At 42.9% G+C, this 25,165-nt stretch overlaps 1 protein-coding gene and 1 long non-coding RNA gene across 2 annotated transcripts; one reads left to right on the forward strand and one right to left on the reverse strand.

Moving 5' to 3' along the window:
- Nucleotides 1–1,346: 1,346 nt before the first annotated feature.
- On the reverse strand, nucleotides 1,347–13,163 carry LOC121571374. Its single transcript, XR_006001708.1, has 5 exons — nucleotides 13,122–13,163; nucleotides 7,845–8,058; nucleotides 6,498–6,582; nucleotides 2,697–2,818; nucleotides 1,347–2,517 (listed from the first exon to the last, which is right to left on the reverse strand). It is a non-coding gene; the product is annotated as an uncharacterized LOC121571374 (long non-coding RNA).
- A 610-nt stretch (nucleotides 13,164–13,773) lies between these two features.
- On the forward strand, nucleotides 13,774–24,803 carry LOC121571373 (zinc finger and BTB domain-containing protein 22). Its single transcript, XM_041882780.2, has 4 exons — nucleotides 13,774–13,808; nucleotides 20,196–20,413; nucleotides 21,957–22,728; nucleotides 23,359–24,803. The coding sequence occupies exons 2-4, from the start codon at nucleotides 20,201–20,203 to the stop codon at nucleotides 24,453–24,455; spliced, it is 2,082 nt and encodes a 693-aa protein (XP_041738714.1). The 5' UTR covers nucleotides 13,774–13,808; nucleotides 20,196–20,200; the 3' UTR covers nucleotides 24,456–24,803.
- Nucleotides 24,804–25,165: the final 362 nt, after the last annotated feature.

Below are 25,165 nucleotides of genomic sequence, written 5' to 3' on the forward strand. Positions count from 1 at the left end.
ACATTAAGAATCTCCAATCCAAAGTTAAATCTAGAATCGGTTTCCTATTTCGCAACAAAGCCTCCTTCACTCATGCTGCCAAACATGCCCTCGTAAAACTGACTATCCTACCGATCCTTGACTTCGGCGATGTCATTTACAAAATAGCCTCCAACACTCTACTCAGCAAATTGGATGTAGTCAATCACAGTGCCATCCGTTTTGTCTCCAAAGCCCCATATACTACCCACCACTGTGACCTGTACGCTCTTGTTGGCTGGTCCTCACTACATATTCGTCGCCAAACCCACTGGCTCCAGGCCATCTATAAATCACTGCTAGGCAAATCCCCGCCTTATCTTAGCTCATTGGTCACCATAGCAACACCCACCCGTAGTCTGCGCTCCAGCAGGTATATCTCACTGGTCATCCCCAAAGCCAACACCTCCTTTGGCCGCCATTCCTTCCAGTTCTCTGCTGCCAATGACTGGAACAAATTGCAAAAATCTCTGAAGCTGGAGACACTTATCTCCCTCACTAACTTTAAGCATCAGTTGTCAGAGCACCTTACCGATCACTGCACCTGTACACAGCCCATCTGAAATTAGCCCGCCCAACTACCTCATCCCTATATTGTTATTTATTTTGCTCATTTGTACCCCAGTATCTCTATTTGCACATCATCTCTTGCACATCTATCATTCCAGTGTTAATACTAATTGTAATTATTTTGCCTTACCTCCATAACTTGCTACATTTGCACACACTGTATATATATGTATTTCTGTTGTATTTTTGACTTTGTTTTGTTTTACCCCATATAACTCTGTGTTGTGGTTTTTATCGCACTGCTTTGCTTTATCTTGGCCAGGTCGCAGTTGTAAATGAGAAGTTGTTCTCAACTGGTTTACCTGGTTAAATAAAGGTAAAATAAAATAAATAAATAAAAAATTAAATAACACATATGGAATCATGTAGTAACCAAAAAAAGTGTTAAACAAATCAAAATATATTATACTTTAAAAGATTCTTCAAAGTAGCCACCCTTTACCTTGATGAAAGCTTTGCACACCCTTGGCATTCTCTCATTTTTTACATTTTAGTCATTTAGCAGACGCTCTTATTCAGTGCATACATTATATATTTTTATTTTTTTCGAACCCACAACCCTGGTGTTGCAACCGCCATGCTCTACCAACTGAGCTACATCCCTGCCAGCCATTCCCTCCCCTATCCTGGACAACGCTGGGCCAATTGTGCGCCGCCCCATGGCTCTCAACCAGCTTCATGAGCTAGTCACCTGGAATGCATTTAAATTAACAGGTGTGCGAGAGTGACAGATGTAATGATGAAGTGAGACGAGACAATTGGATTGTTATTTACATTCTTTAATTCAAGTTATCTCTGTACACATACAATTGGTTGAAAAAACAACCCCAATATGAATGAAGAAAAGATCCATGGAAGGGTGATCCAATGATAGTTGGTTGCATCTACACAGTGAAAAACATATCCACATTTGGCTTTGTATCCACACACATCGATTCCCTGCTCTTAAGCAAGAGGGCTGAGCTCATTACATCTTCCATGGTCTTAATAACTTAAATGGATTAAGTTTTGACCAGTTCAAAGCCAGGCTGAAACTCTCCCCCAAAATAGTCTTTATCAACAGGATCATATTGCCCTTTCAGGTTAGAATGTGGTTTAAACACCAGGGAGTAAAACTGTGGGTTAACTGAGACCTATTCTTAGTTTTTAGAGGAACGGCTTTGCATGTAAGTCCATCTCTTGTGAGGTATTAGCTACAATATCTGCTGTACAGAAACTATCCACAATGGGTGGTCCCACATACACATAGTTCTGCAGTAGACTCCTTATGCTATAAAAACACCTGTTGCCAGTCAACATGCATGAGGACCTGTCTGCCTGTCCTCTGATCATGCAGGTAACAGCGGATCAATCCTCTATACGTTGTCAAGGGGGAAGGATAATGACAATGGAAAAAAACAGCATATATAGAAATACAGAGATGAAAAAAAGCAGACGTACATTTTTTAAAAGCATGAGAAACTTCCCAGTCTGGCCCGGAACACTGTCCAAGCTCTGTCCCACTCCCAAACTAATATCACCCAGGAATACACTGGGTACAACACCTCTCCTTAAGCTCGCCTCCTCTCTCAGCTCATCCTCCACTCTCACCCCAATCTAGGTCAAGATACCTCCTCTGTTGGCAATGGCATCAGGGAGTCCCTCTTCCCTCCTCCCCACCCTGGGTTCTTAACATGCCTGCCCCATCTGGTGGCGGGGCGCTGGAACAACAACTCTGTGTTCCGGGCCAGACTGGGAAGTTTCTCTGGACTCCACAGGTAAATCGTGGGAAAGTCATTGGTTGGCCACACTCCAGGTGGCCGGGGGATCAGATGCAGCTGGTTGGATGGCAGCGGGTGCTGTAGGTCTCCTGGAGGTACAGTTGGCCAGGGGGTCTCGTTCTGTCCCACAGGTTCGCACTCTGGGAGCAGCCCCCTTCAACGGGAGACTCTGAAACAGAGGGCCAGGGAAAGTTCAGGACCAGACACACTGATCTTGGAAATCAAGGCTATTTACTAAAACGTTATTAATTTTAGTGAGTGAGAACTATCATAGTTTTAGTAAGTGAGAGACTTGTTTTTCTATTCCACTACATGTCATCCTAATGGGTGGTGCTGTGAGCCACTGACCTGTGTGTTCCTCCTCAGCCCCTGTAGATGGCTTCTAGGGTGGTCTAGCTCAGAGCCTCCTGACATGGTCCCAGCTAGAGACGCCTCATGTGACGGACCACTGCTGTGGCATTAAACACTTGCTGCAGGACCAAACATATCCCCATCAGAGACTTACCCAATTATAAATGATTCATTAAACATTAATAAACTAATTATTACCAGCCACGTCGCCGATGTCTTGCTTGCAGACAAGCTAAACACCTTCTTCGCCCGCTTTGAGGATAACACCATGCCACTGACGCGGCCCACTACCAAGGACTGTGGGCTCTCCTTCTCCGTAGCCGACGTGAGTAAGACATTTAAGCATGTTAACCCCCGCAAGGCTGCCGGCGAGACAGCATCCCTAGCCGCATCCTCAGAGCATGCGCAGACCAGCTGGCTGGTGTGTTTACAGACATCAATCTCTCCCTATCCCAATCTGCTGTCCCCACATGCTTCAAGATGGCCACCATTGTTCCTGTACCCAAGAAAGCAAAAGTAACTGAACTAAATGACTATCGCCCCGTAGCACTCACCTCTGTCATCATGAAGTGCTTTGAGAGACTAGTCAAGGATCATATCACCACTACCTTACCGGTCACCCTAGACCCACTTCAATTTGCTTACCGCCGCAATAGATCCACAGACGATGCAAATCGCCATCACACTGCACACTGCCCTATCCCATCTGGACAAGAGGAATACCTACGTAATAATTATCTTCATTGACTATAGCTCAGCATTCAACACCATAGTACCCTCCAAGCTCATCATTAAGCTCGAGGCCCTGGGTCTGACCCCCGCCCTGTGCAACTGGATCCTGGACTTCCTGACGGGCCGCCCCCAGGTGGTGAAGGTAGGAATCAACATCTCCACTTTGCTGATCCTCAACACTGGGGACCCACAAGGGTGCGTGCTAAGCCCCCTCCTGTACTCCCTGTTCACCCATGACTGTGTGGTCAAGCACGCCTCCAACTCAATCATCAAGTTTGCAGATGACACAACAGTAGTAGGCTTGATTACCAACAATGACAAGACATCCTACAGGGAGGAGGTGAGGGCTCTGGGAGTGTGGTGCCAGGAAAATAACCTCTCACTCAACGTCAACAAAACAAAGGAGATGTTCGTGGACTTCAGGAAACAGCAGAGGGTGCACACCCCTATCCACATCGACGGGACTGCAGTGGAGAAGGTGGAAAGCTTCAAGTTCCTTGGCGTACACATCACTGACAAACTGAAATGGTCTACCCATGCAGACAGTGTGGTGAAGAAGACGCAACAGAGCCTCTTCAACCTCAGGAGGCTGAAGAAATTTGGCTTGGCACCTAAAACCCTCACAAACTTTTACAGATGCACAAATGAGAGCATCCTGTTTGGCTGTATCACCGCCTGGTACAGCAACTGCACCGCCCGCAACCGCAGGGCTCTCCAGAGGGTGGTGATACAGGGTGGTCTGCAGAACGCATTACTGGGGGCAAACTACCCGCCCTCCAGGACACCTACAGCACCCGATGTCACAGGAAGGCCAAAAAGACCATCAAGGACATCAACCACCCGAACCACTGCCTGTTCACCCCGCTATCATCCAAAAGGCGAGGTCAGTACAGATACATCAAAGCTGGGACCAAGAAAATGAAAAACAGCTTCTATCTCAAGGCCATCAGACTGTTAAATAACCATCACTAGCACATTGGAGGCTGCTGCTGCCTATTGAAATCACTGGCCACTTCAAGAAATGGAACACTAGTCACTTTAATAATTTTTACATATCTAGCATTACTCATCTCATACGTATATAATGTATTCTATAATATTCTGCTATATCTTAGTCCATGCCGCTCTGTCATTGCTTGTCCATATACAGTTGAAGTCGGAAGTTTACATACACTTAGGTTGGAGTCATTAAAACTTGTTTTTCAACCACTCGACACATTTCTTGTTAACAAACTGTAGTTTTGGCAAGTTGGTTAGGACATCTACTTTGTGCATGACACAATTGTTTACAGACAGATTATTTCACTTATTATTCACTGTATCACAATTCCATTGGGTCAGACGTTTACATACACTAAATTGACTGCCTTTAAACAGCTTGGCAAATTCCAGAAAATGATGTCATGGCTTTAGATGCTTCTGATAGGCTAATTGACATCATTTTAGTCAATTGAAGGTGCACCTGTGGATGTATTTCAAGGCCTACCTTCAAACGCAGTGCCTCTTTGCTCGACATCATGGGAAAATCAAAAGAAATCAGCCAAGACAGAAAAATAATTGTAGACCTCCACAAGTCTGGTTCATCCTTGGGAGCAATTTCCAAACGCCTGAAGGTACCACATTCATCTGTACAAACAATAGTACGCAAGTATAAACACCATGGGACCACGCAGCCATCATACCGCTCAGGAAGGAGACTCCTAGAGATTAACGTACTTTGATGCGAAAAGTGCAAATCAATCCCAGAACAACAGCAAAGGACATTGTGAAGATGCTGGAGGAAACAGATACAAAAGTATCTATATCCACAGTAAAACAAGTCCTATATCGACATAACCTGAAAGGCTACTCAGCAAGGAAGAAGCCACTGCTCCAAAACCGCCAGAAAAAGCCAGACTACGGTTTGCAACTGCACATGGGGACAAAGATCGTACTTTTTGGAGAAATGTCCTCTGGTCTGATTAAACAAAAATAGAACTGTTTGGCCATAATGACCATCGTTATGTTTGGAGGAAAAAGGGGATGGCTTGCAAGCCGAAGAATACCATCCCAACCGTGAAGCACGGGGGTGGCAGCATCATGCTGTAGGGGTGCTTTGCTGCAGGAGGGACTGGTGCACTTCACAAAATAGATGGCATCATGAGGAAGGAAGATTATGTGTATATATTGAAGCAAAATCTCAAGATATCAGTCAGGAAGTTAAAGCTTGGTCGCAAATGGGTCTTCCAAATGGACAATGACCCCAAGCCTACTTCCAAAGTTGTGGCAAAATGGCTTAAAGACAACAAAGTCAAGGTATTGGAGTGGCCATCACAAAGCCCTGACCTCAATCCTATAGAACATTTGTGGGCAGAACTGAAAAAGCGTGTGCGAGCAAGGAGGCCTACAAACCTGACTCAGTTACACCAGCTCTGTCAGGAGGAATGGGCCAAAATTCACCCAACTTATTGTGGGAAGCTTGTGGAAGGCTACCCGAAACGTTTGACCCAAGTTAAACAATTTAAAGTCAATGCTACCAAATACTAATTGAGTGTATGTAAACTTCTGACCCACTGGGAATGTGATGAAAGAAATAAAAGCTTAAATAAATAATTTTCTCTACTATTATTCTGACATTTCACATTCTTAAAATAAAGTGGTGATCCTAACTGACCTAAGATAAGGAATTTTTACTATGATTAAATGTCAGGAATTGTGAAAAACTGAGTTTAAATGTATTTGTCTAAGGTGTATGTAAACTTCCGACTTCAACTCTATATATTCTTAAATTCCATTCCTTACATAGATTTGTGTGTATTGGGTATATGTTGTGAAATTGTTAGATATTACTTGTTAGATATTACTGCACTGTCGGTGCTAGAAGCACAAGCATTTCGCTACACCCGCAATAACATCTGCTAAACACGTGTATGTGACAAATAAAATTTGATTTGATTTTATTAACCCTTTATAAAACCCTTGTAAAGGGACCCTTATTGTAAAATGCTATTTTGCACAATAAAGCTCACAAAATGTTAATGAAGTTGTAATAGTTGATAGCAGGAGAGTGCAGTAAGAGTAACCCACCATCCATTTGCTCTTGGTAAAGTTCTTGATCTGGGCGCTGACAGACTCATGTATGTTTTTATCCAGGGCTGTGTCTCCGGCAAGCCTGAGGGAGGGAGAGAGACATGAGGGCCAGGCTCTGTTGGGTGGCACAAGAATATGTGCAAGAAGGTGTGTGTTTGTGTGTGTGTATGCATGCGGGTGCACTGTACCAGGGGTGCTGAAGAGCCTGGTCACATGTGTAGCGTACACTTTGGTCCATCTCTATCAGGTGGACTATAAAGTATTTAGCTAAAGAACACCACAGGGACACACACAACAATTTATGTCACTCTCATCTGAGAGTGGAGGACTACCGTACCGGAGTTGAAGATATCGTTGAGAAAGGGGGTGGAGAGAGAGGGACATGTGAAATGTCAATATAATGATAGACAAATACTTCCAGTTAAACAAGATGTAAAAGACGAAAGACTGGAAATACTTAAACCAGGAGTAGTGTTGGGGGGAAGAAATTGATAGTTACATATTGGGATATTATTTTTGATTATATATTGCATTGTTTTGACAATATCGCAATATTATTTTTGCACTAGTTTGCTGTACCTACACCAAAACTCCAGTATGTTTCCTTCATAGCTTGTTGTCCATCTTCTTAGGGAGCCAATTCGTTTTCAGCACTTTTATTTCCATGACTGATCAAAACTTTTTCTCATGGCTCTCTTGTCCCTCTGCAGCAGAGATATGGTGACCAATATGTTTGGAACATCGAATCGCAATAAAATCACAGTATCGAATCGCAATACATATCGTATTGGCACCAAAGCATTGTGATAATATCGCCTCATGAAGCCCCTGGCAATTCCCAGCCCTAACCAGGAGTGGACAATCCCCATTTATGACTAGTCCATAATGTAATAACTGCCAATAATGTATTAGCTTTTTAATTTCTAATGTAATAACCAGTCTCCTGGACCCTAGCGATAGATAGAGAGAAAGCGAGATCTAGAGATAGATAGAAGGTAGTACCCCTGACACTATAGTCTACACTAGTCTCCTGGCCAGCATCACAGTGAGGTCCATCAGATGGAAGTTCTGCAGAGAGATGAGACAACATAAACAGACTGAAGGAATGAGTGTGTGTGTGCGTGTATGTGAATTTGCTCACCAGAGAGGTAGAGGCAGCAGGTAGCTGTGTGTGTGTGTGTGTGTGTGTGTGTGAGACTGTGTGCGTGACTGCGTGTGAGAGTGATTGTCTATATTACTACTAAAAAAAAAAAGACGTTGAGGCAGCTGGACGACTATAGGGTTACCACCACACGGTCCTGTAGATATTAATGTACTGTGTGTGTGGTTTGTACTAAAACCCACCAGAGACATGGAGGCTGCAGGATGATTGTAAGGATACCACCACACGGTCCTTTAGATAGTGATGTACTGAATGAACAGCAGGTAGAGGACGAGCAGGAACTCAAACATCAGGCTGCTGTCCAATGGGAGGTCAGGGATCAGGGAGTAACGGACAGGTTCCGGGGTGTTGAGGGCCGAGAGGGGTGAGGCCGAGAGACCCACACAGTTACTGCTCCTAGACGGAGGGGGTCATAGATGTAGTGGGGTTAGTGTGTGTGTTTGTGGTGCAGTGCAAGTTGTAGTCTGGTTCCAGTTGTGTGCTCTTGACAACTTCATTGTCAAGTCAAACATCTGGCATCACAATGAGTGACAAGGAGTTGGAATGATGGCACTAACAGACTGGGACTCAGGCTAAGGTCTGCAGCAGTGAGGTATGTGTGTGTGTGTGAGAGAGAGAGAGTGTGTGGAAGAGCATGTGGTGGCGAGAACAGAACAGTGGGAGATATCTCTCCGCCTATCTGTGTTGCCATAGCTTCTTACCCCTCAGGGGAAATATTTCAGACAAGGTAAATAATCTCTACTTCCCCTCAGTTACATCAATGATTTTTCTGACTAACCTCTACTATGTTAGAGAAGATGAGAGAGAATATTAAAAAGGCAGGTATCCTACATGAACGGTTAGAACATTGGGCCAGTAACCGAAAGGTCGCTGGTTCGAATCCCCGAGCCGAAATGGTGAAAATTCTGTCGATGTGCCCTTGAGCAAGGCACTTTTAAACCCTAATTGCTCATGTAAGTCGCTCTGGATAAGAGTGCCTGCTAAATGACAAAAAATGTAAATCACAGTCAGGATGGGAAGGAAGAAGATAGTGGTAGTTGCAGATGGGTAGTCAACTTTAAAAAATTTCGCAAAAGGGGGTCGGATCAAATAGGCCTACACATTTCATTTACCATGGAATGAGCCTCAGGGGAATGAGCCTGAAGTCCTGACCGCTCTGGAGCAGGTTTTCATCAAAGATCTCTGTACTTTGCTCTGTTCAGCTTTCCCTCGATCCTGACTAGTCTCCCAGTCCCTGCCGCTGAAAAACACCCCCACAGCATGATGCTGCCACCACCATGCTTCACCGTAGGGATGGTGCCAGGTTTCCTCCAGACGTGACGCTTGGCATTCAGGCCAAAGAGTTCAACCTTGGTTTCATCAGACAAGAGAATCTTGTTTCTCATGGTCTGAGTTTAGATGCCTTTTGGCAAACTCCAAGTGGGCTGTCATGTGCCTTTTACTGAGGAGTGGCTTCCGTCTTGCCACTCTACTATAAAAGGCCTGATTGGTGGACTGCTGCAGAGATGGTTATCCTTCTGGAAGGTTCTCCAATCTACACAGAGGAACTCTGGAGCTCTGTCAGAGTGACCATCAGGTTCTTGGTCACCTCCCTGACCAAGGCCCTTCTCCCCCGATTGCTCAGTTTGGCCGGGCGGCCAGCTCTAGAGTCTTGGTGGGGCCAAACTTCTTCTATTTAAGCATAATGGAGGCCACTGTGTTCTTGGGGACCTTCAATGCTGCAGACATTTTTGGTACCCTTCCCCAGATCTGTGCCTCGACACAATCCTGTCTCGGAGCTCTACGACCAATTCCTTCGACCTCATGGCTTGGTTTTTGCTCTGACATGCACTGTCAACTGTGGGACCTTATATAGACAGGTTTGTGCCTTTCCAAATCATGTTCAATCACTTAGATTTACCACAGGTGGACTCCAATCAAGTTGATCAATGGAAACAGGATGCACCTGAGCTGAATTTCGCATCTCATAGCAAAGGGTCTGAATACTTATGTAAATAAGGTATTTCTGTTTTTATTTGTAATAAATTAGCAAACATTCCTAAAAACTTGTTTTCGCTTCGTCATTATGGGGTATTGTGTGTAGATTGATGAGGGGAAAAAATTATTTAATCAATTTTAGAATAAGGCTGTAACGTAACAAAATGTGAAAAAAGTCAAGTCATTTTACGGACACAGTATATTTACATGAGTTATCTTGTTATTAGTCCCACCTTCAACTCCATTCAACCCCTCCCATCTATCTCTTAACACCATCCATATTGGATTTCTATTTGCCATATATTTTTCAACTGTGCTGTGATGTTTCTCAAAAGTTCTGAACCTTTCTATTCTCATAGTTTCTACAGATTGTAAATTAAAGATAAACATTTTTGATAAAAGTCTTATTAGATTATTGATCGATTGACTATGACTTTTCAAATCACCCAGTAGTGTTTTCTGCAGAGTTAGCTCCAGGTAAATGTTGCAATTCTTCAGCCATTCCTGGACCTGTGACCAAAAACAAGCTACATATGGACAGTACCAAAATAAATGATCTAATGACTCTGTCTCTTCGCAGCAACATCTGCAGAGATGGGAAGGTTGTATATATATATATATATATATATATATATATATATATATATATATATATATATATATATATATATAAACATTATATTGGTTGCAAGAATTTTGAATAATAATTTGAATTGAAAAATTCTAAGTTTTGAATCCGGCGTCGTTTTGCGTATCAGTTCAACCATGTGCCATGGATTTGGTAAATAAAAAATCTCTTCCCAACTATTTTGCAATCTACAGTGGGGAGAACAAGTATTTGATACACTGCCGATTTTGCAGGTTTTCCTACTTACAAAGCATGTAGAGGTCTGTACTTTTTATCATAGGTACACGTCAACTGTGAGAGACGGAATCTAAAACAAAAATCCAGAAAATCACATTGTATGATTTTTAAGTAATTAATTTGCATTTTATTGCATGACATAAGTATTTGATCACCTACCAACCAGTAAGAATTCCGGCTCTCACAGACCTTTTAGTTTTTCTTTAAGAAGCCCTCCTGTTCTCCACTCATTACCTGTATTAACTGCACCTGTTTGAACTCGTTACCTGTATAAAAGACACCTGTCCACACACTCAATCAAACAGACTCCAACCTCTCCACAATAGCCAAGACCAGAGAGCTGTGTAAGGACATAAGGGATAAAATTGTAGACCTGCACAAGGCTGGGATGGGCTACAGGACAATAGGCAAGCAGATTGGTGAGAAGGCAACAACTGTTGGCGCAATTATTAGAAAATGTAAGAAGTTCAAGATGACGGTCAATCACCCTCGGTCTGGGGCTCCATGCAAGATCTCACCTCGTGGGGCATCAATGATCATGAGGAAGGTGAGGGATCAGCCCAGAACTACACAGCAGGACCTGGTCAATGACCTGAAGAGAGCTGGGACCACAGTCTCAAAGAAAACCATTAGTAACACACTACGCCGTCATGGATTAAAATCCTGCAGCGCACGCAAGGTCCCCCTGCTCAAGACAGCGCATGTCCAGGCCTGTCTGAAGTTTGCCAATGACCATCTGGATGATCCAGAGGAGGAATGGGAGATGGTCATGTGGTCTGATGAAAAAAAAATTGAGCTTTTTGGTCTAAACTCCACTCGCCGTGTTTGGAGGAAGAAGAAGGATGAGTACAACCCCAAGAACACCATCCCAACTGTGAAGAATGGAGGTGGAAACATCATTCTTTGGGGATGCTTTTCTGCAAAGGGGACAGGACGACTGCACCGTATTGAGGGGAGGATGGATGGGGCCATGTATCGCGAGATCTTGGCCAACAACCTCCTTCCCTCAGTAAGAGCATTGAAGATGGGTCTTGGCTGGGTCTTCCAATCATGACAACGACCCGAAACACACAGCCAGGGCAACTAAGGAGTGGCTCCGTAAGAAGCATCTCAAGGTCCTGGAGTGGCCTAGCCAGTCTCCAGACCTGAACCCAATATAAAATATTTGGAGGGAGCTGAAAGTCCGTATTGCCCAGCGACAGCCCCGAAACCTGACGGATCTGGAGAAGGTCTGTATGGAGGAGTGGGCCAAAATCCCTGCTGCAGTGTGTGCAAACCTGGTCAAGACCTACAGGAAACGTATGATCTCTGTAATTGCAAACAAAGGTTTCTGTACCAAATATTAAGTTCTGCTTTTCTGATGTATCAAATACTTATGGTTGGTAGGTGATCAAATACTTATGTCATGCAATAAAATGCAAATGAATTACTTAAAAATCATACAATGGGATTTTTGTTTTAGATTCCGTCTCTCACAGTTGAAGTGTACCTATGATAAAAATGACAGACCTCTACATGCTTTGTAAGTAGGAAAACCTGCAAAATCGGCAGTGTATCAAATACTTGTTCTCCCCACTGTATATCGGTCCTTAAATGAAACTGGTATACTTTTTTATTTATAACAATTTTCTTTAACCAATGTTGGTCTTTAATGCAGGGCCGACAGACAAGTTCCTTACTTTTTCCTCCTTCCATCTTCCATTTTTGCGGTAATGCTGCAATTAGTTGGTTGTAATTTTGGGTAGAGCAGAGATTTCCATATATTTTTGTTAGCTGCATGTGTGACATAACTCCACCAGTCCTATTCATGATAATTTACAAAGATTATACCTTTTTTGGGTTTAAAAATAAATACATTTGTGTATTTGAGTTTAACCATAATATTTGTTGTAATATTTGTTTGGTCTTTTCTGGTCGATTAAACTCAAATTGCAACCAACTTTGTATGGCTTGTTTTAAAAATAGCAATATTTTGGAGATTATTTCATTTTCAAATAACTGAACATGAGAGGTTCAAATCAAAATCTAATCAAATGTATTGGTCACATACACATGGTAGGCAGATGTTATTGCGAGTGTAGCGAAATGCTTGTGCTTCTAGTTCCGACAGTGCAGCAATATCTAGCAAGTAATATCTAACAGTTTCACAACAAATATCTAATACACACAAATCTAAGTAAAGGAATAGAATAAGAATATATAAATATATGGATGAGCAATGGCATTGTCAGAGTGGCATAGGCTAAGATGCAATAGATAGTATGAAAAATGTATGCACTCACTAACTGTAAGTTGCTCTGGATAAGAGCGTCTGCTAAATGACTAAAATGTAATAGTATAGACTACAGTATATAGATATGAGATGGGTAATGCAAGATATGTAAACATTATTAAGGCAGTATAGAATACAGTATATACATATGAGATGGGTAATGCAAGATATGTAAACATTATTAAAGTGACTAGTGTCCATTTATTAAAGTGGCCAGTGATTTTCAAGTCTGTATGTAGGCAGCAGCCTCTCTGTGCTAGTGATGGCTGTTTAACAGTCTGATAGCCTTGAGATAGAAGCTGTTTTTCAGTCTCTCAGTCCCAGCTTTGATGCACCTGTACTGACCTCGCCTTCTGGATGATAGCAGGGTGAACAGGCAGTGGCTCGGGTGGTAGTTGTCCTTGATTATCTTTTTGGCCTTCCTGTGACATCGGGTGCTGTTGGTGTCCTGGAGGGCAGGTAGTTTGCTCTCGGTGATGCGTTGTGCAGATGGCACCACCCTCTGGAGAGCCGTGTAATCTGAATAAAGGGAAAAAGGCCATTCTTGAACATGGGGTGAGACATTCTTACTAAATTTACTAGAGAACCAGTTCGGATTTATGTATAACTTGTGTATGACTGACGCCTTTAGTGAAAGGTATAATGCGTTAATATTTAATAATTTCTGCCCTCCGAATTCATATTAATTATATAAATAGGCCCTCCGAATTCATATTCATTATATAAATAGGCCCTTTAAATGTTGTCTATCTTGCCATTCCAAATAAAATTGAATATTTTTTGCTCATCTAACAAAAAAAACAGGTCGCTAGGTGTAGGCAAGACCATAAGCAAATAGTTAACTGAGATATGACTAAAGAGTTAATTTTTCCACAAATAGACAGGTATTTTCCTTTCCATGGCATACAGATCTTATGTATTTTTGCTAATTTTCTATAAAAATGTATTGAGTGAGATCATTTCTTTTTTTCGGGATATGTATACCGAGTATGTCCACATCACCGTCAGACCATTTTATTGGTAAACTACAAGGTAATGTAAAAGTTGTATTTTTTTGTGATCCAATACGTAATATAGTACACATCATAATTTTGTTGTAATCCAGAGAGGTTAGAAAAAGTATCTAGATCCTCTGAGGCTGTGGAGGGATCCAAATTGTGGATTTAAAAGAAAACATGAATTAGCAGCATACACTGACTCCTTTGTTTTTAAGCACTGGATTTCTAACACCTTGATATTATTGTTGGATCTGATTTTAACAGCTAACATTTCGATGGCAATAATAAATAGATATGCCAATAGTGGACAACCTTTATTACTATTAGTAGCCATTACTTACTACAGTCCCGAGTATTCTTGTCTTTTTAGTATGCTCAGTGATGATACTAGGCCTAAACTCCTAATAGATTAATGAATAGATAATGAATTACTTAGAGTGCCTCTGATAATGAATGTATCGATATAGGAGACAGTAAATAACGAGGGGCAGATGCCTAGACGTTTTTAGTAGTTACAAGAGTTAGCCATGGTTGGTAGCTACATTGGCATAGTCACAGACAAGCTCTCCCACCCTACACCCTGTTGACATGATGGAACTGTCGAGGACAGGGTGATTGAACAACGTTGCATAGAATGTGCTTTAGCTGAAATTGCTGGCATATTTTGAAGACTCATTCCGCTTGGAGATCCTGAGAACATAGGTAATTATCTAGCTAAAGCTACTGTGGAATTGCACACATTTTGTTTCATACTAATTTAGCTAGCCTGACTAGCTAGCTTTCTAGCTAACTAGCTACGAGTTGAGTGCACTGAGATGAATGGACTAGCAAACTAACTAGCTGACGTTAGACCATTTTCGGTATTTCTAATGTTCACTATTCCTAGCTATAATATCAGACTGGCAATGAATGTGCGTAAGGTTAGGGCTGCGAATAAAGAGGCTTTTCAACCCTTTCTGGTTGTAGCTAGCTAGCTAGCTAATATAGCTAGATAAATTGCCAGTAAATTGAAGATGATCATAAACCTATGAATATGAAAGGCACTAGGTCAATAACATCTTGGGTAAATTATGCTCCACCACCAGTCAGACTGCTAGCTAGCTATATCTTCATGGCTCAGATAGTTAGCTGACTAGCTAAAAAGCACAGGTAGCTAACTGCTAGGTCCTTGCTATTAGGGATCCTTGGGACGTCCCTAACCCATTTGAAGTTGAAATTTGAGGTAAATGTTAGGGCTGGGAATTGCCAGGGACCTCGATATTATCACGATACTTAGCTAGGTTCCGATACGATATGTATTGTGATTCTCACGATTTCTATATGCGATTCGATGTTCCAAACATGTTGCTCACCATATCAGCTGCAGATAGGCTAGAAACATGACATTTATAAAAACGCTTTTTTTCTGATAGAAAATAGTTCATCGCATCCGCCATGGATGCCAGTTTTATATTATTACCATATGTCCCATATATTTGCCGTAGTTTTCAAGTAATCGCGAAAAAAAAACGCCTTATTTTAGGACATTTTTCACCCTGCCAGCTCCTATTAGTTCTATTGAGCGCCAACTTGCCTTCGGAACGTTCTATTCCAAGCCCATTGTTCTGCGCCACAATGCCAGTTTCGCTATTGTTGGCAATGAGACCTGCCCTCGTTAACCCTGTAGGCTTACCTCAGGTAACTTATTATTAACAACGTTACGGCTACTTGGTGAGCGCTCTCACTGTTCGCCTGGGTACACGTTGTGGTGACCCACAGTGCTAGAGATGCCTGGCTTGTTAAACATTTTCTGGTCATAGTTAACCTTTTTTTTTTTTTTCAGAAAAAAGTGTAAAACCTAAACGCATGTCCCTGTCCTCTTTTTCAAGATGTGGCCGATTTAAACAGCCAGAAGACATGTTTTTTATTAAGAAATAATATATTTTATATTTTTATTTTTATTTTTAAGGTTTGTTGTTTCTAAATGGCTGCTGGGTAATTTGATATGTGTCGAAATCTGTTTGTTCGTAGGCATCGAATTGAGCGAATGCTGCGCAGGTTCACGGAGTTGCAACCAAATGGTTTGGTCTAGTTCATTGATTTGTAGATGTAACGCAGTTGCCACCTCAGATTATGAGGCTAGCAAGTGTCTCGAATTAGGTATGTAGTACCCGCCGAAGGCCACAGGGAGGAGCATATATATAAATCCATACCGTTTTATTCCTTAAAAACCTTAAACCTAACCCTAGGTGTAACCTATTTTAGCCTTAGCCCTAATTCTAGGGTAGGGTAGCCTACAACACTTTTAGAAACTATTTTATTAATAATATTATGTACGTAAATACCATTATATTACTAAATAGCAGTTTCATTATTTTTAAATCAAAACCTATGTAAGCATTTGGTTATTAATTATTTTATTATATTATATTTATTATTGCAAGGCAGAGCACTTGATAAACAAGGCACATTATTTTTAATTTTTTTATGTGGTTTGAACTGGGTGTGACCTAGTAACGTCTATGTGAAAGTCTAGCAATCGGCGAGGGATACGTGGGGCAGGTTTGAGACTGATCTCAGGAATTGATAAGAAAAATACACTTTATTTCTCAGCTGCCTCACCAATGTCTTTATGTGAATTAATAACTTTTAATTGCTAAATATTTCCAATAGATGGCAGCATAAGACTACAAAGCATCAGTTATAGGCTACAAGCAGCAATATGATTGACATAAAAAAGCATTCAACCAAAGACTATCTCCCATGATTTTCTAAAATGGTCACTCATTACTTTAGTTAGCTATATCTCTCTCTCGCTCTTGTATTAGGCCTGTGTTGCTTTTGGGAGAGCAAAACATTTAACTATAGCAGGTATTGAACCCTGGCCAAACAACCCTAGCATCGTAATTACATTTACATTTTAGTCATTTAGCAGACGCTCTTATCCAGAGCGACTTACAGTTAGTGAGTGCCTACATTTGGATACTGGATGTCTGTAATGTCTCTCATATGACAGTGCGAGTGGACAGCCTTGGAATAGAAAAGACAAAAGTGCATTTTCTACAGGCTGCCAAGAGATTACATCATGCAACCCTCGCGGTTAGCAAATGCCCCTTGCTTGCGCGAGAATGCAGAGTGCTCGCTGATGGCACGAGCTTGTGGCGGAGCTTGTTGAGTTGGCTACTTGTGCGAGAAGGCAGAGTGGCTCGATGCTGGTTGATGAATTTGACAATGAATGTACTAGGGAAATATGTTCTTGTCGACCAGAGGTGACTGAATTGATGTTCAGGATTATCGACAATCGGGATAGTAATCAAGTATAATTTCAAAACATGAGCATTCAAACAGGTAATAATGAACATTAATCATTATATTACTTCACAGTAATCTGTTAAATGCTTTTTTAGTCCTTCCTCTTGCATTAGCAGTGTGGAAAGGGACTGAAAAAAGCGCGGGCAGCATTTTTCCTGTGAGGGGGAGTGGTGTATCCAGGGAGTAAACTAATATTCTGAAATTTCATTTGTGGTCTTATGTTGCCATCTATTGGAATTATTTAGCAATTGCAGTAGTACTGAATAAAGTGTATATCCTTACTAAAGTAGTAATTACTCAGAATTGCAAAATAAAAAATATTCTAGTTCATTTTATCACTTACAACCATAAAATAACAATTTATAGCATAACAGTAAACAATGAAACTGACATAAACCCAAAACACCATACATTTAGTTAACTTAAAACAAAAATACTATTTATTTAGATGGGTGACATTGTCTGCCAAAGTAACACCCCCTCAACATATAACCACATACACTGAAAATGAGCTTTATATATATATATATATATATATATATATATATATATATATATATATATATATATATATATATATATATATATACACACATCTGGTAACACTCAAAAGAGCCTTTGCTTTGCTGAGCAGTTTGTTTTCAGGAGTGTGCCTGCCTGCCTGCCATCAGAGGAGTCTGCCTGCCATGTCATCAGAGGAGTAGATCTATGAATAATGAAAAGTTAGTGCTAAGCTAGTTTAGTCGTTTAACAGACGCTGTTATCCAGAGCGACTTACAAGAGCAATTAGGGTTAAGTGCCTTGCTCAAGGGTACATCGACAGATTTTTCACCTAATCTGCTCGGGGAGTTGAACCAGCCACCTTTCGGTTACTGCCCAACGCTCTTAACCGCTTGACTACAAAATGTTAAAATGTACTCATGGAACTCTGAGGTCATCCCATTGTTTCCTATAGGGGAAATATATGTATGCCTGTTTATTTCACAAAATATCTCAATGTGTATATTTAGATTTTTTCAAGTCAGACACCACTTTACATTTTAGTCATTTAGCAGACGCTCTTATCCAGAGCGACTTACAGTTAGTGAGTGCATACATCTTTTTTTTTCATACTGGCCCCCCGTGGGAATCGAACCCACAACCCTGGCGTTGCAAACACCATGCTCTACCAACTGAGCTACACAGGACTGTCATGAGAATATCCTCTTTCTGGGCAGCGTATTCCGTTGTCATCAAACGCTAGCCCCAAAATACTTTTTGCTTTTGGAACTCTGAGCTACCCCTATTGTTTTCCTAGGGAGAGGCATGCTGGTATATTTCGCCAAGTATCTCACAATGTGTATATTTAGTTTTTTTTTCATGTCGGACACCAGTTTAATCAGGATAATCTCCTCTTTCTAATGACATAAGGTTGGGCAGCGTACTCTGCTGTCATCGATCGCTAGACCAGAAATAGTCAGAAGTTTACATTCTTTCCTACTTCCTCGTTATGCAGACATTAGCACACTTGGCACTATTGAGGTGCGGATGTTTACTTTCTACACAAGTTATTTTTCAGTTTCGTCCTAAGAAAAGATTGTAGCGGTAAAATAAAAAGGTAGACATTTTTTGGTGCCATTTAGGGAAAATTGAATTCTAAGGATCATTGCAGTAAGAAGGGGCTCAGCGATGGTTAGTTTCAATTCATTTTCTATGGCCTCACGCGAGTGTTCCAGCTCAACCAATGTTCTTTTGCTCTTTTTCAGCCTTGGGTGAATTTTGACTTGTTCTATTGTCCAGCCTACTGCAGAGGGACTAGCCCTTGATCATGACTCGGTTTACATTACACATAAGTCATTGGAAGAAGGCGTCTTCTGTGGGGGGAGTTTTGTTAAGCGCCTTGACGGTCGGTCTGAACATTAACACGCTTCGCTTGCAGTACGGTTTTGGAAAGCATAAGAACCTTATCTTTCCCATTTATTTTTTTTATAAACAAAAGCTTAAATTGATACACCTTTTTATAGGGTTAGGGTTGAGGTCCAAGGGCTGTCTACTTTGAGTTTGGGTTAAGGGTATATATGTGCCAGAATGAGGCAGTGATTGGTCCAAACCTGTTTTGGGTAGGGCAGCCGTCCAACTATGGACTGATGGGGGAAAAACCGGGACGAAGGGAGCTGATGTTGTCTGGACTGGACGCGCTGGAGATTAGGGAAATGGTGTCCCTTGAGAGGGCAAGAACAAGATGTATGTCAGGAGAAGTTCAGTATTATTATAAGGAGAAGTATTCTTGGAATACGGAGGAGGAATGGAGGGAAAAAGAGAGACAGAGGAGGTCGAAGAGAGAGAGGGAGGAAGAGGGTGAGCTTGAATCGGTTAAAAATTTATGGTTTGTTAAAGAAGCATGGTAGAAAGTGTAAGCAGAGTGAGCTGTATGCCGGATCGAAGACAGGAGGAGAAATGGAAGTGAGTGAGGGCGAAGTATGGAGGGGGTAGGTGTGGTGAAGTTCTCGGAGCCCGAGGCTTGCACTGAGGGTCAGGATAAAGATGAGTCTGTGACTGTAGGAGTGACATCTTTTAGAAAAGTGGACCCTTTCCTTTTGGCTGATCCCTTTGTGGTTTCAGGGTGGGTGAAAACAGAGTTAGGTGTTGTGGAATCGGTGAAGGTAACCAGAAGTGGCCTGGTGATAATTGTTTGTATTTCTGCTGTTCAGAGGGAGCAGGGAAGTGCTGCAGAGATGGTTGTCCTTCTGGAAGGTTCTCCCATCTATTTCGAGTCTCATAGCAAAGGGTCTGAATACTTATGTAAAAAAGGTATTTCTGTTTTTTGATTTTTATAAATAAGCAAATATTTCTAAAAACCTGTTTTCACTTTGCCATTATGGGGTATTGTGTGTAGATTGCTGAGGAAATTGTTTTATTTAATCAATTTTAGAATAAGGCTATAACGTAACAAAATGTGGAAAAGGTCAAGAGGTCTGAAAACATTCCGAAGGCACTGTATACGGTAAGTTATCTTGTACGACGAGCTTTTATGCTGAAAACATAAGAATAATATCCCGATATGTAACTGTATCGATTTAAGGTTTTGGGTAGGGACGTACCAAGGATTCCCGGATGGCGCTAACAGCATTTTCTTCTTCCCTGGCTTTAGACTCAATGGATCAGGGCTGCATTAGCATTGTCACTGGTGCCCCTGCTGGCCTGATGGTCCAAGTATGCTTCCCCAGTGTGCGTGCAGCAGTTTTGGACAGCCTAAATCGACAGCGGGAGGAAGGCCGGCTCTGTGACCTCTCCATCCAGGTGCAGGGACAGGTGTTCAGGGCCCACCGCTGTGTGCTGGCTGCCTCCTCGCCATACTTTCACGATCAGGTTTGTCTGTCTGTGTGCATATGAGTGTGTGTACTAGTAGTCTCTCTCAAGTTGCCTCCCACAATGTACCAATGTTCCGGCTTACACGTCTGTTCGTTAACAAGGTCAGTTTGGCATAGAGAAAAAGGCAGTGTTGGGACATCCGGCTTTCCTACGTCACTGCCTTATCCATTTGTTGCCCTAGCACAATTCCCGCCCACATTTTAAGCCTACACAAACTTGCGATTTGTTGGGAGAGTTGTCTTTCTGAAGAGGACCCTCCCCCGAATTTGTTTTTCCCTTTTCGAATTTACCAAGATAGTCCGTCATTAATCCCAGACATAGTCACTGCTGTTGCCTAGGTCTGGGTTTCCGTGAAAAAATTGGGGTGGGGGATGCATGCCAGCAAAGCCACTACACTACACAACACTAAACTATCCATTAATTGCACTATAACGGTAAAAAAAACGATGCCCACAAACTGAATGACGGGTCGCCACTGGACATGTCTGTCTTTACCTGTCTCTACACAGGAAGAGTTTGTCTTTGCTCTGTCATGGGTACCTCTATTCTACATTGTTGTCTGGAAAAATAGATTTACTGTAAAATAGAGGCCTTCACGGGTCTGAAAAGTAGGACCCGTTCTGAAATGGACCTGGTACTTTCCCAACCGGACCCGATATGCATAAATACTTTTTTTTACAATTTAGAGACCCATTCCAAATGGACCCGAGGACAACTAGAACCGTTCCGTATAGAACTGGTCGGATCCGAGTGAGGGAAGCAGCAGAAAAGTCTATTTGTAAGCTACTTTATTAACCAGAGCTAATAAAGCGTGAGGTAGAGAGAGGTGTAGCTCTAGCAGGGGCTGTGCTGTGTGTGTGTAGGCTACTGTGAGTGTGAGTGTGAGCGAGTGGCACGGGGAACAGGGAGGAGGGAGGGAGAGACGAAAGACCACAACCAACCAAGCCGACTCGTGCTATAGTAGACTATTAGTTGCCATAGCTAGGTTATTTCTCATCGAAAATGATTACATAATACCTGTCTTGACTGGATCAAACCGGGAGGAGCTAGCTAGCTAGCTAGGCTAATGGAGGCTGCATGCGCTTTCTCATCCTACACAGTTACAAACAACAACAACTCCATTCAGAATATAAAGTAGCAGCCTACCTGTTGGCTCTTGGTCGTTGTAGCCTATCCTTCTCCTTTTGCCCCACAGGAAGGCTCTGACTGTAGCCTATTGCTGCTTTGATGACTTACGATTGGCTAACAACAAGCTACACGCGCCACTCTCGTGAAAAGCAAAGAGCAACAGCATAAATAATACAATTTCTCTCTCGCTCTCGCGCAGCAGTCGCATTCGGATCTATATGGGTCCTTCCGGACAAGTCAGTTAAAATTACACATACCTGTGACAATCATATCAGACCCGTGACATTATGTAGGATTCTGGATCCGGACCCGCTCGGATCCCGTTTCAGGTATTCAACTACAGGTGGAGCCGTGAAGACCTCTATTGTGAAATCCTAGTTTGAACGTTTAAAAAACAAATCACTTTCACCAGGTGTTGCTGAAGAATGTGACGACAGTGTCTCTGCCCTCTGTCATGGACCCCGTGGCCTTTGAGAGTGTCCTGAGCTCAGCCTACACCGGCCAACTGAGCATAGTGCGTGATGACATTGTCAACTACGTGACGGTAGCCAGCTTCCTCCAGATGTGGCATATTGTTGACAAGTGCACAGAGATCCTGAAGAGACCTGGACCCCCAGAAGAATGCAACCCTGGGGATGCTGCAGCAGCCACACACCATGGTGCCTCCTCAAGGCAGCAGTCCCCAAGCAGCACCAACTGCCTATACATGGAGAAAGAGGGGAAAGGTAAGGAGAGGAGGCCCTACGGCCAGGAGCAGAATTCTCTGCCTCCATTGGCCACGTGGAGGAGGCCCCAGCAGTTCCCCAGGTGGGGCCGCCCCAGGTCCTCACCCCAGACAGTCATGTCCATGCCTGCCCAGCGCCTAGCTGACTCACAGCGGGACTACCACCCTGCTGGGGAGAGTGACTACTCCAGCTGTGAGGAGGTGTGGATGTCGAGCCACAGTAAAGCCAGCCCCCTAGGACACACCAGGCATGGGGGGTTTCCTGGTGAGACGTTGATACTGAGAGCTAGACTGAGACAGAGGGCAGTGCCACCAAGTGCTGAGAAACTGCATGGCAGGGATATAGGAAGTGGAAGGGGCTTTGGGGAAGAGCCTCAGGAGAAAAGAGGGACTGAAAGAGGGATTGAAGAAATGGGGGAAGAGGAGAAGAGGGAGGGGCCTGAGCGGAGAGGAAACTCTGGTATGTAGTCCTAGAATGTGAAATGTAAACCGGACTTGGACATTGATATGCCTGGGTTGGTTGATATCTGTGTTTATAAAAGTGTCTCTGTCTCTCTGTCTCTGTCTCTGTCTCTGTCTCTCTCTCTCTCTCTCTCTCTCTCTCTTAAAGGGGCATTCTGCAGTTGCTACATACATTTTGGGACTTATAAATTAATGACATGTACCCATTAATTCTTGAAGAATATAACTTATAAAATCCACTTGAGCTTAGTTCAACTGTCATACCCCCTCAGAACCCCAAATATAAGCTTGTTTTACTCAAATGTTTGTAAACAAAAGTAATCTAAACAAATACTACACAGCCTCAACATGGTTAAAACTATAATTTTTAAATATTGGATGCACCCATTGCTCTGTTTGTGTTTTTTGAGAGTAGTTACATTTATCCAGCCCCATCAATCAGCTTTTTACTGAGACCGGGGTGGGGAGTACGCTCTATTGTTTCAACTCCCTTTTAAACATTTGTCTCCTATTTATGAGATGATAAACACTAATATGTGATAAGCACACATCCCAGTACCTTAAATACAGTACCATTATATGTATGTCCTTTGTACATTGTACATATCTCTGTTTTGTATTTCTCCAGGAGACTTCCACACTAGTGTACACCAAGTTGAAGAGGGAGGACAGCCAGAGGGGAAAAAGAGCTCAGGGGAGCTTCAGAAGAAAGAGGAGAGACACCTGGGGAGAAGCTCAGCCCTGACTTCTCCCCATGCTGGGGATCCAGATGATGTGATTCCTGGCCCTTCCTGCCCAGCTCCTACACCCTCGACCCGGATGCAGTGGCAGGCCGGTCCCTGGTCTCAGCAAGTAGCTAGGCCGCAAGCTGGAGAGGAAGACTACAGAAGAGAAGACGACGAAGAAGATGAGGAGGAAGTGGACTTTGGCCGATTTGCAGATGGTGCTTTTGGAAGGGGCACCTATGATGAGATTGAGGATGGCACCGGGCAAGTTTCTCAGAGACCCTTAGTACCTGACTCTCCTGATGACAATGACTTTATCCTGGGGGCCCAAGAGTTGAACTGGCCCTCTGGGGTGAACATGACCCATGGTGGTGGTACCCCAACCTCCAGCTGCCACCTGTCCCCATCCCCTGTTCCATTCCCCCCTTCCTCCTCACCCCCCATCCCCTCTTCCTCCTCCTCACTCTCCCTTGCCGGGGCCCCTTACATGGGCAAAGTGCACTTCTGCCACTGTGGGAAGGCCTACACCCTGAAGAGCATGCGTGACCGCCACGTCAAGATGCAGCACCTCAACCTGCGGCCCTTCGCCTGCCCTGTGTGCACCAAGAGCTTCAAGATGAAGCACCACCTGACCAAGCACCTGAAGACCCACGGTGGGCTGCGGCCCTATGAGTGTGGCCTGTGTGGGAAGAAGGTAATCTGGAGGGACAGTTTCCTGCGCCACCAGGCCCGCTGTGAGAGACTGGCCGCCAGCTGTGATGGAGCCGCTGCCAGTAGTAACACCAGAGCGGCTGCCGACATGGACGATGGTTATGCTTATGGGTTCGGGGAGGGGTTTCTCTCACAGGGCGGGCAGGTGAAAGTGGAGCAGGCAGACTTTCAGGGGGAGGCGGAGTCTGGGATGAGTGGGTTGTTAGGGGGTGGGGCTGAGTTAGGCTCTCAGTCAAGGACTCTGGTTAGTCACAACTTTAAGGAGGAAGCCAGCGACAGGTTTAGCTGAAGCTAAAGGAGGAAGACTGGTGGAATATAGGTCCCACAGCACTTGAATTGGTTATAAGATGGGTTGATGATTACGCTCATAATGGTCCATGTCTAAACCATTAACACTCTGATCCATGTTAATGCACCTGTTTGTGAACTATTCTACGAGGGACATTTCTATGTTTTATTATTTATTTAAAGGACTATCCCATCATGCTATTAATATCTCGAAAGATGGCACAAACATGTAATTTGCTCGACGTGATGTGAGTCTGTGTACATTTTGTATTTTTAAATGAATCAACTGATCTTATGAGCTGTCTTGTGAAATGTATTTGAGATACAATAAAATCTTGTTTGCACAGATGTGGTTTGAACAAGAAGTTATCAGTCATATTCAATCATGTCATATTGGGTAACTAACAGAATGCCATAACTGTGGGGGGTTTGCTTCCCAGGAATATTGAAGAAATTACTGAATATTAATTGAAAGTGTATGCAGGGTAAATACAGGGAACACAAGGGGTCTCTCTTGCTAAACGCAAGGAGAAAAAGGATGATGTCTTGTTATCTTCATAGTTTGCGTCTAGGTCTGTTTCCATGATCAAACACACACACAGGTTTTGGCCCAAATGACACCATATGCATTATGTAGTGCACTATCTGGTCAAAAGTAGTGCACTATATAGGGGAAAGGGTGCCATTTGGGATGCACACATAGTACACACA

The sequence above is a fragment of the Coregonus clupeaformis genome, chromosome 8 (genome assembly GCF_020615455.1).
Source record: "Coregonus clupeaformis isolate EN_2021a chromosome 8, ASM2061545v1, whole genome shotgun sequence".
In the NCBI taxonomy this organism is placed as follows: domain Eukaryota; kingdom Metazoa; phylum Chordata; class Actinopteri; order Salmoniformes; family Salmonidae; genus Coregonus; species Coregonus clupeaformis.